This window comes from Balaenoptera musculus, chromosome 16, assembly GCF_009873245.2.
Source record: "Balaenoptera musculus isolate JJ_BM4_2016_0621 chromosome 16, mBalMus1.pri.v3, whole genome shotgun sequence".
In the NCBI taxonomy this organism is placed as follows: domain Eukaryota; kingdom Metazoa; phylum Chordata; class Mammalia; order Artiodactyla; family Balaenopteridae; genus Balaenoptera; species Balaenoptera musculus.
In genome coordinates, this window is record NC_045800.1 from 10,894,094 (window position 1) to 10,909,805 (window position 15,712).

The following is a 15,712-nucleotide window of genomic DNA, read 5'->3' on the forward strand; positions in this document are numbered from 1 at the left end:
TTGTGAAATACATGGCAGCATCTCACTTGTTCTTATAGCTAAATCCTAATAACAGGAGGAAATGAATCCTCTGACCATAAGACCAAGAAATGGGGAGACACGGGCAGTTCTTCACTGGGCTCCCTGGCTCGAGCCAGTCAGCAAGTGCCAGTCACTTTTCTTCTTTTCCAGAAGGGAATAGTTTTGAAAGAAAATAAATGGAATCTTGTTTTATTTGTAAGATGTGGTAAATAATACCCAGGCCAAAATACTCAAACATTTGACCAAAAGGCCATATTAGTGAAGGACAAAAATATGAGCCATATTTTTTTACAAAGTTACTAATCACCATGGGATCTGGAGTCTGTCAAGTTTCGCCTAGCATCTAGTTAGTAAATGAACCATAAAGAAAGCAAGGGTTCTTCCTCCCTTCCTCCCCTTCCTTCCTTCTCTCCTTCCTTCCTTTCTTTTTGATGAAAAATTGTAGAGATCCTCATGGCCTAGAAAACTGAGGGAGAAAATCCTATGAGAGGCAACCAACTGAAACGGAATCATTTATTGGTGGAAACAAGTACAAAAAGGCTCCCGAAGAAGTTTTAACTTCTGAAAATGTCTGTTTACAAAAGAAACAAAGACTCTGGAATATCTAAGCTCTGGAGTAAAGAAGCTCGTTGGTCTCTCCTCCCAGGAGTCCCCAGTCCCAAGGTCCCACCCCAGGCTTCCAAGCAGAAAAGACCCTGTCCCACGGTGTCATCTTGGTCTTTGCAGGCATTAGCGGGATCCCCAGCTCTGCTGGAGGGGGCAGAGAGGGGATCCAGTCACAAAGCACCTACTGTGTGCCGGCACAGTACAAGGGGCTTCACAGCCTTTATCCTTTTCAACACTCACAACACCTCTGGGAGGTATTTTTAAACCCTCTTATAAAGCTGATGACAGAGAGGTTGAAAAAGACCCAGAATTCCATCACTCAAAATGAGTTATGAAACCCTATCCCAACTATATCCCTTCATCTTCTAAGAGTAAAAGAGAAGACTGAGCAGTCAAGGGTTTGCCATGAGATTACACTGCTAATTAGCAGGAGAGCTGACCACACTACCCTAACAGCTCAGGTCTCTTTCTTACTCTAGACAAAGGAAGGCAGGGGTGTTCCGAGAACTCAGCGTCGATGGTGAACTTGGGACCCATTTTTTATAGCATAAATGTAGCTTCACTTGAGTCTTTTTTCAATTAAGCTAACAAATCAATTAGTTCAATAAATATTTGGAGGCACCTATAATGAGCCATTCGCTGTGCTAGGTCCTGGGAACACATCAGTGCTGGGGATAATCAAGGTTCCTGCTCTCATGAAGCAGAGGCAGACAAAAAACAGGTAAACAACCAGGATGATGACGGACTCAACTATGTGCTATGACAAAGAATGATGACAGGAGTTTCGGGGTATTCAGGGTGGTTTTCTTAAACAAAGCCACCTTTAGGCTGAAACTCAAGAATAAGCAGGTGCTAGCCATGGTAATGTCTTGGTTTGAGTTCCCTCAGTATGAGACCCTGAGATGGATTCAAGTGCAAGTAGTTTAATAGGAAGATGGTCCCAGGAAACATCAGTGGGGAAGTGAGAGGTATGGGAAGGAAGCCAGCAAAGCGTGTGACATCAAGCAAGTACCACTGTGGGCAGCAAGGGCTCAGTTCTACTGGGGAACTCTGGGAGACAGTGTAAAACACACACCTCAGACCTGTTCCACCTAAGGGGTAAGGTAGCTGGGGTATTTATACATCATCCCCCAGTAATCATTGGCTGTAGGCTACTAGGGCAGGGGTCCCCAACCCCTGGGCCACGGACCAGTACCGGTCCATAGCCCGTTAGGAACCGGGCCGCACAGAAGGAGGTGAGCAGTGGGCGAGCGAGCGAAGCTTCATCTGTGTTTACAGCCGCTCCCCATCGCTCGCATTACGGCCTGAGCTCCGCCTCCTGTCAGCATTTTGGTGAGCTGTATAATTATTTCATTATACATTACAAAGTAATTATAATAGAAATAAAGTGCACAGTAAATGTAACACGCTTGAATCATCCTGAAACCATCCCCCCCACCCCAGGTCCTTGGAAAAATTGTCTTCCATGAAACCGGTCCCTGGTGCCAAAGAGGTTGGGGACCACTGCTCTAGAGGACAGGGTAAGCATTCATTCCCTATGTGCCCAGTCTGTCGTAAGCACAGGCAGAGAGGGTTCTGGCAACCACAGAAGCCCTCAGAGAGAGAAGCAGGTGCTGGTAGTTAGAAATTGATGTGTATTACATAGTAAGTGCTAAAGGAATATGAGTGGGTTCTGACAGCTTGAGTGTGTTCAAGCATTGGCTTGAATCATCCAACAACTGCACACACTTGGCTGCAGAATGATCTGTTTCATTTCCCTTCAGCAGACTTAACTTCTTAATTAAGTTGGCTCCAGCTAACACTCAAATGACTTTGCATTTTCCAAGCAGATGCCAACAGAGGCAAGAGAGATGGCCCCCAGGCCCAGTGGGAGGCATAACGAAGCAAGTCTGGAATGAAATATGTGCTGTAGAGACCCTCATGGGAATAACGTATGTATGTTTACGAGTTCTACCCGAAAGGGAAAAGAAAACACACTGGTTCTAAGGATATGCACACTAGATATGAATCTGCGAAAACACAAAGAAAGGACCTGGGGTGGTTCTGAACCCAAAAGATAATATTTCTATGGCAAGTGCCCCAGCTGAGCCTGGGCACCCACCTCAGGACTGGAACAATTTCCAGAGAAGGGGATTGTGGAACAGTGTTGTCTCATGATATCTATCTACCTACTTCCCTTCCTTCCTTCCTCCCATCTATCTATATCCCAGAAGATGTCCATTACAGAAGACATGTGGTCATATGAATTTCTAGTTTTAGAACACACCTAACACCCTAAATGACTTCTCGGCTGAAATTTGGAAGATTGAGTTAAAAGCCAATGGTTTGAAACAGTGATAAAAGGAACCCACACAAAACAGCTGTCGATCCAACAATTCCTTTACAATTCAAGTCCATTCTATCACCACAGGCCAAGAACAAGATCTCTGATGGGCCTAGGGGCCTCACATCCACAAGAAGTCATTACATGAAATAGGAGGAGAGAGAATGAAGAGCATAGGACATCTCATAATGATAAAAGGGTCAAGATAACAAGAATATAAAACAATCATAAATGTGTAAGCGCCTATAAAAAGAGCTCCAAAACATCAGAAGCAAAACCAGCAAAACTAAAAAGAGAAACAGACAAAATCTGTAATCATAGTTGAACATTATCAAACTCTACTCTCAACTGACAGAACGAGACAAAAAGAAGAAAAGAAAGAATCAAAAATCTCTGAATGACACCGTCTTAACTTAATCGACACATATAGAATGCCACAGCCAACAAATTCAGAATATGTTTTCAGGTGTGAATGAAAGATCCACCAAGATAAAGTATATACTAGGCAATAAAACAAATCTCCATAAATTTCAAAAGACTGAAATTTTGTATAGTATGTTTTCTAGTCACAATAAAACTAAATTAAAAATTCGTAACACTGAAATAGCTGGAAAAGCCCCAATATTCGGAAAGTGAAAAAATTCACTTCTAAATAACCCATAGATCAAAGAAGGAACCACAAGGGATGTTAGAAAATATTTTGAACATAATAACAATAAAAATACAATATAACAAATTTTGTGGGATACAGCTAAAACAGGACTTAAGGAAAATTTATAGCTTTCAATGCTTACATTAGAAAGGAAAAAAGACTTTAAAAACTATTATTTCAATTTCCAACTTAAGACTATGAGCAAATTGAACACAAACTAAAAACAAGGAAGCAATGAAGATAGGAGCCAAAGTCAACAAAGCAGAAAAGACACAAAAATAGAGAAAATAAAGCAAAAGTTGATTGTTTTGAAAAGTTAATAAAATTGATAAACCACGCATAAAGTTAATCAAATAAAAAAAAAGGAGAGAAAAACAAGTTACTATATCAGAAATGGAAGAGGGCCTATCACTACTGTACTTCTTAACAGACACAAAAAGTCAATAAGGAATATTATGAACACTTTTTATACTAACAAATTCAACAATCTAGATGCATGTACAAACTAGTTTAAAAACACAATTTATCAAAACTGACCAAGGGAGTTCCACTTCCAGAAGGGCACATGAGAAGCTCTGTGGATCCACTCCCAAGCCAAACTGGAGAAAATTAAACTAAAAAAAAATTATTTTTTTAGTAATTATTAATTAAGTCTTAATTATTAATTAAGTAATTATTAATTAAGTCTCTGGAAGTGGTCCTAAGAGCATACAGCAAATGAAGAAACATTAATTTAAGAAGATATACTAAAACTCAGTAAGGACAGTGAGAATCTGTGGCATCTGAACCTTGATCCATTCTTCCTCCTTCCCTCCCAGCCTAGGATGATGGAAAGTCCATTCCAGACGGGTACAGCCCAGAACACAGGGCTCCCTCTCCCTCCTCCCACAGCTCCTAGTCAAGGGCAATGTTCTCTCGCTGGGAGAGACAGGCTGTTATCACCTCCCAAGAAGACCAGAAGCTACTGTGCTCCCCTCCATCCAGTGCCCAAGTCCTAGGCAAGAGCATCACTTAGAAAGAACCTGCCACTGTCCCTGTCTTCAGCCCCAGAGACAAGGTTCGGGGAGAGGCAGACCTTAAGATAAGAGAGTTCTGGAGCTCTTCCCAAAGGAACTGACTTTACTGGAACTTGGTAAAGTTCACGCCTAAGGGTACTCTCACAAACATTGTATGTAAGGTTGGGATGAAAAGCAATTAAGAGGAGAACAGTAGCTTCCCTGGAGACAGAAACTAAATGGTAGGCCAGCTAGTTTACCAGCAAGAACCAGGGGAAGAAGAAGGGGATGTTCATCTTGGGGGATGGACAAATCTCAAACATGACCTCAAAAGCTATCCCTGAAAAGGAGCTTGAATTTAATTGGATGAATCTGTGGAGCAATTTATGTCCCAGAGCATATTGCTGAAAACAACAGAGCCATCGATCAGTGGACCCTAGCACTGGGGTGTGGTCAGGGAAACACACAGTCAAAGAGAACCCTACTCAAACCACTGTCATCCCAGGTGAGTGTGCACATGCCCAAGGCTGCAGCCTCTGAAGAGCCACACCACACTGAGGCTCCCCACAGTGGGGTAAACAGACTTCACTAAAATAATCCAACCAGTCACTAAACAAATAAGTAAGCAAACAGCAAAAACAAGCCCCAGAATGAGGAATGACCAGTACCCACAACTGCTCCAATATATTACCCAAACTACCCAATTTCAAAACAACAACAACAAATTATGAGACATGCAAAGAAACAAGAAAGTCTTACCCGTCCTCAGGAGGAGAAAGCTTACTGCTCATAAGAGAACCAAGAACCCCATTCCCCACCAAGACAATGTCGCCCCCCAAGGGACAAAAATTGGTTCTTGGGGAGATGAGAAAATCTTAGCTATTACAATTGCTTGTGGTCCTCCAGAGGGCCACAGTACATAAACAGATATACAATCTATCTGTGGAATTAATATTTCATGGTAGAGAAGAGAAACTGGGTGGGTGGGGGAAGCCTATAAAATGAGGAAGGGTGATAATGAAAAAAGATTGAGGAACATCATCCTACAAAGAGGTCTGATTCTTCTTAAAGCAATCATTGCCTCCAAGGGTTGGGCATCCCCAAAGCAAGTCTTTCCAGCATTCAGGGGAGTCTTCATTTGAATGATGAAAAAGCTGCAAAGTGAGTGCAGTTGCTGCCCAGAACCTCGGAAACTGTCTTGGAAGTTTGAGATAAAGGATAATACAAAATTAGGAAAAAAGCCAGGAGAGGCTCTTGCCAAGTTTGATGCGTCCCTTGATACGATAGTGAATCTGGAAGCTTTCATTTCTCAGTTAGAAGACAAACCACACAAATGGAACTGACCTCAGACAAAACCAGCAATTCGTCCTGGTTGAACCAATGACCCAAAGCAGCCCATGCCATTTTATACCATTTTTAAAAGAAGAAGAAGCTTCCCATCTACCAGCAAAAACCCTGGATAGCAATTTCATTTCATTAAATGATGCAAAACAAACAAATCCTGCAATGTCTTCTGCTCTCCTATTTCCTGTTTCTTTATGCAAAAGCCTGCCTAACCACTCCAAAAACCAGCTGGTTTATAATATTAAATATTCATGCTTGATGGAATTAAACCTGGCTGCTTAGCATAGATGATACCTTATGATAATTTCTCAATCCATAGTTACAACCCATTTAGATTTGTTCCACAAAAGCAAACTCCCAGACACTCAGCCTACAAAGACCCTTTGGTGTATGCACTCCACTCTCAAGGATTCCGTCATCAAAGTAATGCTGAGGTTGCATGAGACTCTTCTAACATATGGTGCCCCTGCAACTATTAGGTATCAGAGCATTATGATGGTATTTCTGAATTTAAAATGATAGGGGAAGGAAGGAGCAATAGCGTGATGACTAATTTTATGTGTCAACTTGGCTAGGTCATAGTGCCCAGATGTCTGGTCAAACACCAGTCTGGAAGTTGCTTTGAAGATATTTTTTAGATATGATGAGCATTTACAAGCCGTTGACTTTAAGTAAAGGAGCTCACCCTCCATGATGTAGGTGGGTCTCATGCAATCATTTAAAGGCCTTAGGAACAAAGACTGAGGTTTCCCAAGTGAGAAATTCTACCTCAAGACTACAACAGAGAAATCCTACCCAAATTTCCAGCCTGCCGGCCTGCCTTACAAATTTCAGACTTGCCAGCCCTCACAATCTTGTGAGCCATTTCCTTAAAATAACTATTCCTCTCCCTCTCTATATATACATATACCCTATTGGTTCTGTTTCTCTGGAGAACCCTGACTAATGCAAATAGGGAAACAAATTCTATCTTAAATGGAGCTAGAAGCACCTCAACTGCACCCCACAATACCCGAGGATGGGAGGCAGCTGGCAGAGCCGGGGAAAGGCGCACCTCCATGCCTGCGGACAGCGGTGCTCACGAGAAGCGCTAATTCACCAGGCAGGGCCCTGCAAAGCTTTGAACCGGTACTGCAGGAGGCAGGGGTGAGACGTGGGCTGGACAGCAGAGTAGCTGGGAAGTCCCCAGAGAGCAGTTAAACTCTCCAGGTCCCCACCCCATCCTCAAACCAGGACCCTGTCACCTCCCCAACTTTTGAAGGAGGTAGAAGGTTTAACCATTCAAGGCTCTGGGCTGGGAAAAAGCAGGCAAGTAGAAAACAGGGCTGAACAATCAGACCGAAAACAGGGGCCTGAGGGAAGGTCTGCAAGGTGACCTGTGAGAAACCAAGCCCCTGGGCTTGGCTTCCAGAATGCCAGGTTCATGTACACCTGGCCAGAGACAGGGAAGGGGGTGCCTCCTCCAGGGAATGGAACGGCCTTTAAGTAAAGGCCAGATGCTAACACTCAGGGTCAACCAGTTCACCCCCCACCCACCCTTCAGTGAAGCCCACTTAAGGGGTTCTGTCCAGTTAGCTTCAGGGCTCCCACGCTAAATAAGAACATCCAGCCGAAGATCTCCAGATATTTAAGGAAAGCCAGATACCAAAAAACATGCAGATAAAGAGAAGGCGAGAGCAGATGATACCTGCAGACAAAGAAGAAAGAGACACTGTACTTATGACAAAAGAACCCGACGTTATTTTTTTTTAAATCAGAGTTCAGGAAAGAGCTTTTGGAAATTAAAAATATAAAAATCATAAAAAATTCAGTAGAAGGGCTGGTAAAAAAAATTTTTTAAATCTCCTAGAGAGATGAACAAAAAGACAAAGACAATAGGTAATAAAATTAAAAGATAAAATCAACCCAGGAGATTCAGTATCTGCCTAATACAGGATCCAGAGAAAAGAAATAGGGAATATAAGAGGGAGGTACACAAAGTTACAGAATAAAAGGACCCACTGAGAGACCAGAACAGTAAATACAAAGAAAAAAGCCCCAGGAAGGCACATCATTGTGAAACTTCAGATGACCAGAGCTAAAGGCTCCTAAGAGGTTCCAGAGAGAGAAAGAGAAAAGCAAAACGAAAGCAGGGAATGTCATTGGGTCTCTCTGAAGCACACGGTAAACTAGAATCCTGCACAGAACTGATTTTCAACCTAGAATTCTACACTCAGCTAGAAAATAGAATAAAGACACTTCAAACATAAATGACCCAAAACACCTAGCTCATGCGTACTCTCCTGGGAAATGACAGGAGAACGAGCTTGTCCTCCAGAGGCTTTCCCTGTTTCCCAACTGGAATTCCCAGCCCCCCAATCCCAGAGCACTGTGTTAAAGCACCTTGTATTTGCCCTGGTCCCAAACAGCACATGGCCACGTCTGAGCATCCGGTACCCTCCCCAAGTGCAAGCCTGTACCTATAAAACACTAAGTACTCAACAAGAATCTGTTAAATCACCATCGGCCAGACATGCCTTGAAATTTTGTCTGTCATTTAAAGAATGCATCCCACAAGCACTGATTATTCCATAAATGCCCCCTTTTTATACGATAATGGACTTGTTTTAAAATGAAACATCTATGTGCACAATTCAAGCGCACTGGTCTTGCTTTAGTAAAGCCTTTTTCTTAGACGTTAGTTTATTAGAGCGCAGTTTTAGGTTCACAGCAAATTTTAAAAGGTACAGAGACTTCCCATAGACCCCCAGCCCCTACACATGCAGAGCCTCCCTCATTAGCAACATCCTCCAGCAGTTGTTACAACTGATGAACCTACACTGACACATCATAATCACCCAACGTCCACAGTTTTTATTAGGCTTCAGTCTTGGGGTTGTACATTCTGTGCGTTTCAACAAATGTATCATGGCAGGCATCCACCATTACAGTGTCACACAGAGCAGTTTCACTGCCCTAAAAATCCTCTGTGCTCTGCCTATTCATCCCTCCCCCACTGGGACCCCTGTGGTAATGCTTTTCAATACTATCTGTTTGGAGTATGGGCAACATGTTTGCAGTTCTGCGGGCCAGGTCTCTCTGCAGCTACTCAACTCTGCCATTGTAAAGTGAGAGCCTCCATAAACAATACGTAAATGACGGGCATCTCTGTGTTCCAATAACACTTTATTTACCAAACAGGCAGCCCACATGCTGTCATTTGCCGACCCCTGGACAACAGTATCACTTTATTCATTCCTACCATTTTATAGAAAAGAAGTTTCTTAATAGATTGACTTGGCAATAGTAAGGTTTTTTGTTTTTGTTTTTGTTTTCAATTTTTCTCTCTGAAATCTATCCTCTTTCTGGAAGTTGAAACAACACCCAATCAAAAGCTGAGATGGTATGATGAAAGACAATCCCCTTTTCAGAATATCCCTGCTTTAAAGCCACATTGCCTTTCTCCACTTTAAACCCCAAGCTTCTCAAAACTCTGAAGGAAATCACTCGCCCTTTGAAACTGTGATCTCTGCTTTTCCAGCAAGCGTGGCTTAGGCTGCCTCACAGAGCAAGTCCCATAGCATGGCTACCGCAGAGACGTGCCGTTTGCTGAAAGTCTGGCACATGAGCCCTTCAGGGCAGTGCCGTTGGACTGCTTATGATAAACTGAGAACAAGCTCTTTTGTTTCCAAAAGTAATCAATGTTTGTTCTTGTGTTCAAAGAAAACCAACTGTTCTGCAGGACGACATGTGGACATCAACTACCTTCCAGTCACCAACTACCTGTGAACAGAACAGAAGCAAACCCATGTTTACCTAGAATGGGGAGTTCGTCTCCGGAGATCCCTTGGTCCAGAACCTCTGTGTCCACTCACCCAAATGCAACCCACGAAGTTGATTTTACTGAAGGGAGAAAGAGTGTGTACACAAAATGGGAGTCCACTGAGGTCACCCCCTCTGAGGTCTGCCACCTCTTGGGAGGAGCAAAGAGTCACACCAACCACTAGGCTTCCTATTAGCTACAATAAGAAATCCAGAAAACAGCACTGATGGTTTTTCTAAGTGGATATGGCAGCTCCCTGCAAGGCAATCTCTGACCTGTCATAAAAAAGAGAAAGAGAGCAGATGAAAATACTCCCCAAAGCCTAGAGGCTGGGGAGGATTCTGTGTCTGCCAAGTAGTAAAAATCTGTAACATTATAAGTACATCTTAAGCAAAAGATAGTAATAGCCTCTGTCAAAAAACTTGTCTGGCAAAGACGGGACATCAGCCTCGCATTCGACAAGGCAGCTGGTGGGCAGACTTGTCAGGAAACGCATTTGACAGGGAGGGTGCGCCTCTGAAAGAAACACTTTTGTGGGTCCCGGCCTCTACTCTTTGTGGTCCAGCACTCTTCTAGCTTGAGTTATTCACCAAATATAAGACCTATTTCCCTCCCAAGTTCAAATGCAACAGTAGCTACGAAATTGTGCTGCAGTCCTCAGTTAACAGTTTGAAAGCCAGGATTAAGGTCTTCCCACAGGGTTTCACTTCTTACTGCTTATAATTTTTGAAGCTCAGCACCAAGTCTTTGGGAGAACAGAACATGTCTTAAAACAACAGAGAACCTGAGTGACCCCACAAGGATACAGATGGAGAGCAGACAGAAGCAGACCCCAGGTGAATACCATCCCAGGTACCTCTAAACAATGCCAGCACAGGAATCCCTGACAGTAAGGAGACAGGAAATCAATACTGCAGGCATTCCTCCAGCTGGCGCCTACACGGCCTCCGAAACAGACTCACTTAAAACAAAACATGACTTCAGAGAGGAAGAACAAACTTGGACAGGAAGTGATTCCAAATGGATGCGTGACCTTAAATAACGGGAGTGACTGGAGCCTAGAAGCACTGTGAACCCTACACCGTCATGCAGGCAGTGCCCCTGGCCATACTAACCTCAGAGGGCATTTTAGGAAGCACGCCCGGGAGTGTGCTTTCTCTCAATCTCCCCCGTGACTCCAAAGCCAAACCCTCTCCATGAACCAATGTGTTCAGTCTAAGTCTCCTTTTTCTTTTCTCAGGGCTGCTGTGACAAATTACCACAAACCTGGTGGCTGAAAATGAAAGAAATTTATTCCCTCACAGTTCTGGAAGCCAGAAGTCCAAAATCAAGGTGCTGGCTGGGCCACGGTCCCTGTGAAGGCTGCAGGGGAGGCTCCTTCCCTGCCTCTTCCAGCTTCTGGTGGCTCCAGGTGTTCCTTGGCTTGCGGCTGCATCACTCCAATCACTGCCTCTGCCTTTGCGTGGCCTTCTTCCCTGCATCTCTAAGTCTCAATGTTCTTCTGCCTTTCTCTTATAGGGACATCTGTCATTGGACTTAGGGCCCACCCTAAAGCCAGGATGATCTCACCTTGAGATCCTTAATTACATCTGCAAAGACTTTTTTCCAAATAAGGTCACATTCACAGGTTCTGTGGGCTAGGACTTGGACATACCTTTTTGGGGGCCATTATTCAACCCACTAAAGTCTCCAGTAAACTAGAGGAGAAAATGAGTTATTTATTTAAATGAACGTGGGCTGTGAACACCTTGTTGTATTTAATCACCTAAAGCCCAAGACACTATCGTGTTAGAGGCTGGCATGAAGGTCAGCTAAGTGTCCTTGAACAAGTTGCTGAGTCTGTCTAAGCTTCACTGTCCCTGTACACAAAGTGGGGACAACCAGACCTGGCAGAGCTGTGGCACAGGTTGACGGAGATCCACTTAGAGGGCCGGGCACCTCTATATGGTTGACAGGCCCTAATCTCTAATGACTCTGAGCAAAACGCCCAACAACCACTCTGCAGGAAAGGCCGTCCAGTTATTCCCTGATCCAGCCACTATCAGGGTGTGTATTAGGTACTTAGAAAAAAGAGAAAAGATTAAGGTAACAGGCTCGCCAAAGCTAAACAACGATCAGACCTGTGGGGAATCAAGGACTCCAGGTCAGGAGAGCAGGCTGTCCTCTCCTAGGTGGTCACCTGTGGGCCTGGTTCCTCTCCAATGATCCCAGAATCACCAACCTAAATTACAGCCTGCCACTGCCCGTGGACTCCCCAGGACACGAGCTGTGTCTCACTTATCTTTGTGTCCCCAACACCTATCACAGTGCCTGGCACCTCAGCCACTCAGTAAACACTGAGGGAACGAATGAAGACACAAACCAGAACACTCCGGGAACCTCAGCCCTGAGACTAAACAATGCATGGATGACTGGGGTTTATTTGAAGCATGATACCAAGTACCTGACAGATCCTGAATGGACTAAATAAGATAATGTACCTTAACATCTGGGCCTGGCAGACGCTCCAGAAATGTCAGTGATCCTCATCGCTTATTTTAACCCTCACTCCAACCAACAGCGGAGGCCTTATTCCCACTTTACACAGCAGGCACTGAGGCACAGAGAGGTTAAGTCACAGTGCTAGAACCCGGCAGAGTCAGGATGTGTCACACTTTAAAGACCTGTATGCTTTGCACTATACCACACCGCACCTGATTCATGTTATTTATTCTTTGCTTAAGGCTGGTCCCAGCTCACATACCCATAATTAGACTATATATTGGGGAGGGTGTATGTTCATTTATATACATATACATATATATACTATATGTTGGTACACACACACACACACACACACACACACACACACACACTACCTTCACTGAAGGAGTAAACTACAGAGAACACTGAGCTGAAAGGCATAAGGTCCCAGGGAACATGGTTAATTCCCTTGCACTGTCAAGTTCTGATTGGTACTGCCAAAGGGTAAAGTGTCACATGTTACACTCTGCCGAGTTCACAAAAGCAACATATACAATGTTTTGTAAACTCCAGAGCCTTGTCCTAAGGCTTATTATTTCCTATTAAATATCTTGTTTCTAAGCCAACCAGTGAATAAAAATGAACCGTGCTCGACCTCTGTGTATCAACTCTTTTCTCTCCACCTAAACTCCCAAAGAAAGTGATCAGGAGACATGACCCAGGAATTAGAGTGTCCCAGCCACTGAACTTACAGGAGGAATGGATGCTGGGGAAGCTTTTGCGGCCCTCGGACACCAGATCGGGGTCACCTGTGCAGTGCATTTCCGAGTTCATCACTCCATCTGGAAAGCAGCGGTAAAAGAAATCGGGGCGAGGTCTACAAAAGACACCATGGACATTTTCAATATAAAACGCTGCCATCACAAACAAACCCCAAGCTAACCCCGCTGTTCCCTGCTGTCCTAGCTCCTTCTTCTGCCATCAACAGCGCAGCCCGCCCCGCCCCAAAGACACTATGGGCTTAGGCAAAGCTCAGGCTTTGGGGTCAGAAAGATCTGGGCTGGAACTCCCACTCTGCCACTTACTAGTTTTATGACCTTGGGAAGGTCACGTAGCCATCCCCCACCCCAGCCTCAGTTTCCACATCTGTAAAAAAGGGAGATCAATACCTACCCAAAGGTGAGGTCCTGCAGGTCAAGTGAGATGACTTCCAGGAGCCACCTAAGCACAGGGCCTGCGGAGTAGAGGGTAGTTCCTGCCTCCACCTATGGGTCCGCTACTTGGAGGCTGCTCCCAGGACCCAAGCCTCCAGGCTCCTCGTAGCCCTGTATCTTGAATTTGGACGGCCAACTGCCTGCCCTTCCTTAAATAGCAGGTCTCACTTAACCTCACTGAGAGGACCTGAAAGCTCAGCTCCAAGATGCAGAGCACACGGTCGCCAGGTCGGCTCCTGGTCCAGGTTGCAGGGGAGGCTCTACAGGCAAGCAGCTACAAGCCGGCCCCGAGGCCGAGCCTCCTGCCACAATCACGGCTAACATGTACTGAGTACGTACTGCATACCAGACCCAGCACTAAGCACCGCCCATGGGTGCATGTTTTTTTAAATTTTATTTTCTTTTAAAATTTTTCTTGGAGTATAGTTACTTTACAATGTTGCGTTAGTGTCTGCTGTACTGTAAAGTGAATCAGTTATATGTATACATAGATTCCCCTCTTTTTTAGATTTCCTTCCCAGTTAGGTCACCACAGATCACTGAGTAGAGCTCCCTGTGCTAAACGGTAGGTTCTCGTTAGTTATCTATTTTATACATAGTGGTGTATATAAGTCAATCCCCATCTCCCGATTCATCCCACCCCTCTTTCCCCCTTGGTAACCGTAAGTTTGTTCTCTACATCTGTGACTCTATGTATCATACGATTCTTATGACAAGCCTGGGGCAGGCCCTCGGACCTCCTTCATTTCACAGGTGCGAAAATGAAGGCTCAGGAAGATTACACTACTGCCCAAGGTCACACACAACCAGTAAGTGGCAAAGACAAGCTCCGAACCCCAGCAATTGGACTCTTGTACCTACACAGCTCACCCCATGCTTGTCCACCTCACTCAAGTGTGGATTCTCACACAGATGTGTGATGGTGAATTACTTCACATTAATTCAACTAAGCTCTGCCGAACGCCTGCCGTGGACAAGGTCTTGCTAGCACTGTCAACACAATCCCCCTTTTCTGTACGAACTGGGTCACAGTTCACACAGACTGACTCACTGGTCCTCCAGCTCTGGGACCTGGGCCCAGTAACAATCTATCGGTATCTGTCACATATCAATTATCAGTAATCTATCAGAACTGTTGGCTTACTGTCTCTCCCCTATGTGGCTCGTGTTTCTCCAAGTGTGGCTCTTCACCTACTGAACCAGAACCTCAGAGCGGACACGGCCTGGGAATCGGCATTTTACCAGACCCCACAGCAACTCTAAGCCTGGAAAGTTGCACGGACACTGCAGCCCCAAGCCACGCACTGCCTGATCTGTATCCCTCTTCTGCCCCTCAATGCCTGGCCAGCACCGCGCACCAAGTGTTTACATGATCACCGATGCTGTGGTTCCAAGAGGGGAACCAACCTGCCCAAGGCCAACAGCCAGTCAGGGCCAAGGTCAGGTCCTGAATTTGGGTCTTTTGACGGTTCGTCTCTACAGAGATTAGCTCACTTCCAGAGCAGTTGGGGGAGGAGGCAAGAAAAATGGAGAAGAGAAATCACTTCCCAGGGGAGTAAGAGAAACGTGCCGTGAGCCAAAGCTCAAATGCCAATCCATATTTCTTATTCCAAAGAGAACGATAAATAAGAAACCTTACTTATTTTTTGGAGGCCGAAACTGGCAAGTGAGTGGATGTCTGGTGAGGCGCTGGAACATCAGTGGATGGACCAGAGATGCCAGCTGGGGGCTCTGGTCCACAAGGAAGTGCACTCAGTGGACACTGCTTTACTATGGATGCCCTGCTTTCTGAAATACTGAGTTCGTAATTCAAAGGAGAGGAAAGATCTGTGTTGAGGACAGAAATCTCAGAAGGACAACAACTTAAGGGAAAACCAGAAGAGCTCAAATTTGTCCCATCCAGTGCCCTGTGGCCAAGGCTCCTACATAGACAACCTTGAGAATCAAAGTCGCTATTTGTTTCTTTTTTGGAACTTACCTTCCCACTATTAATTTAATAGTGTTTGTGCAGACTCCATTCAAAGCAAGAGCCAAGGACACGGCTACAAAACAAAACCAACAGACAGAAAAATAACCAGCGGGCTCGCAAATCAAAACCATCATCATCATCATTATCATCATCATCACCATCACCTCTGTTCCGTCACACTACTATTTAATTTATGACCATAGAAATATGAGCAAATTAAAAAAGGGAGGCAAGTTTGAGCAGCTAAAGGAAAATGTAGTTAGAACAGGACTTTGGAGAGTGACTCGTAAAATTCCAAGCCCCTGTGACATGAAATTGATCTC

At 44.6% G+C, this 15,712-nt stretch overlaps 1 protein-coding gene across 2 annotated transcripts in view; it reads right to left on the reverse strand.

Moving 5' to 3' along the window:
• Positions 1 to 15,712, reverse strand: part of PLPP4 (phospholipid phosphatase 4) — a 119,484-nt gene that overhangs the window by 45,885 nt on the left and 57,887 nt on the right. Inside the window, exons 4-5 of one of the 2 annotated variants that reach the window (XM_036828975.1) lie at positions 15,399 to 15,462; positions 12,959 to 13,083 (exon numbers count right to left, since the gene is read on the reverse strand). The exons of the other annotated variant lie outside the window; for it this stretch is intronic. Coding sequence (XP_036684870.1) covers positions 12,959 to 13,083; positions 15,399 to 15,462 — 189 coding nt within the window. The remainder of the gene's footprint in view (positions 1 to 12,958; positions 13,084 to 15,398; positions 15,463 to 15,712) is intronic. 2 annotated transcript variants of the gene reach the window in all.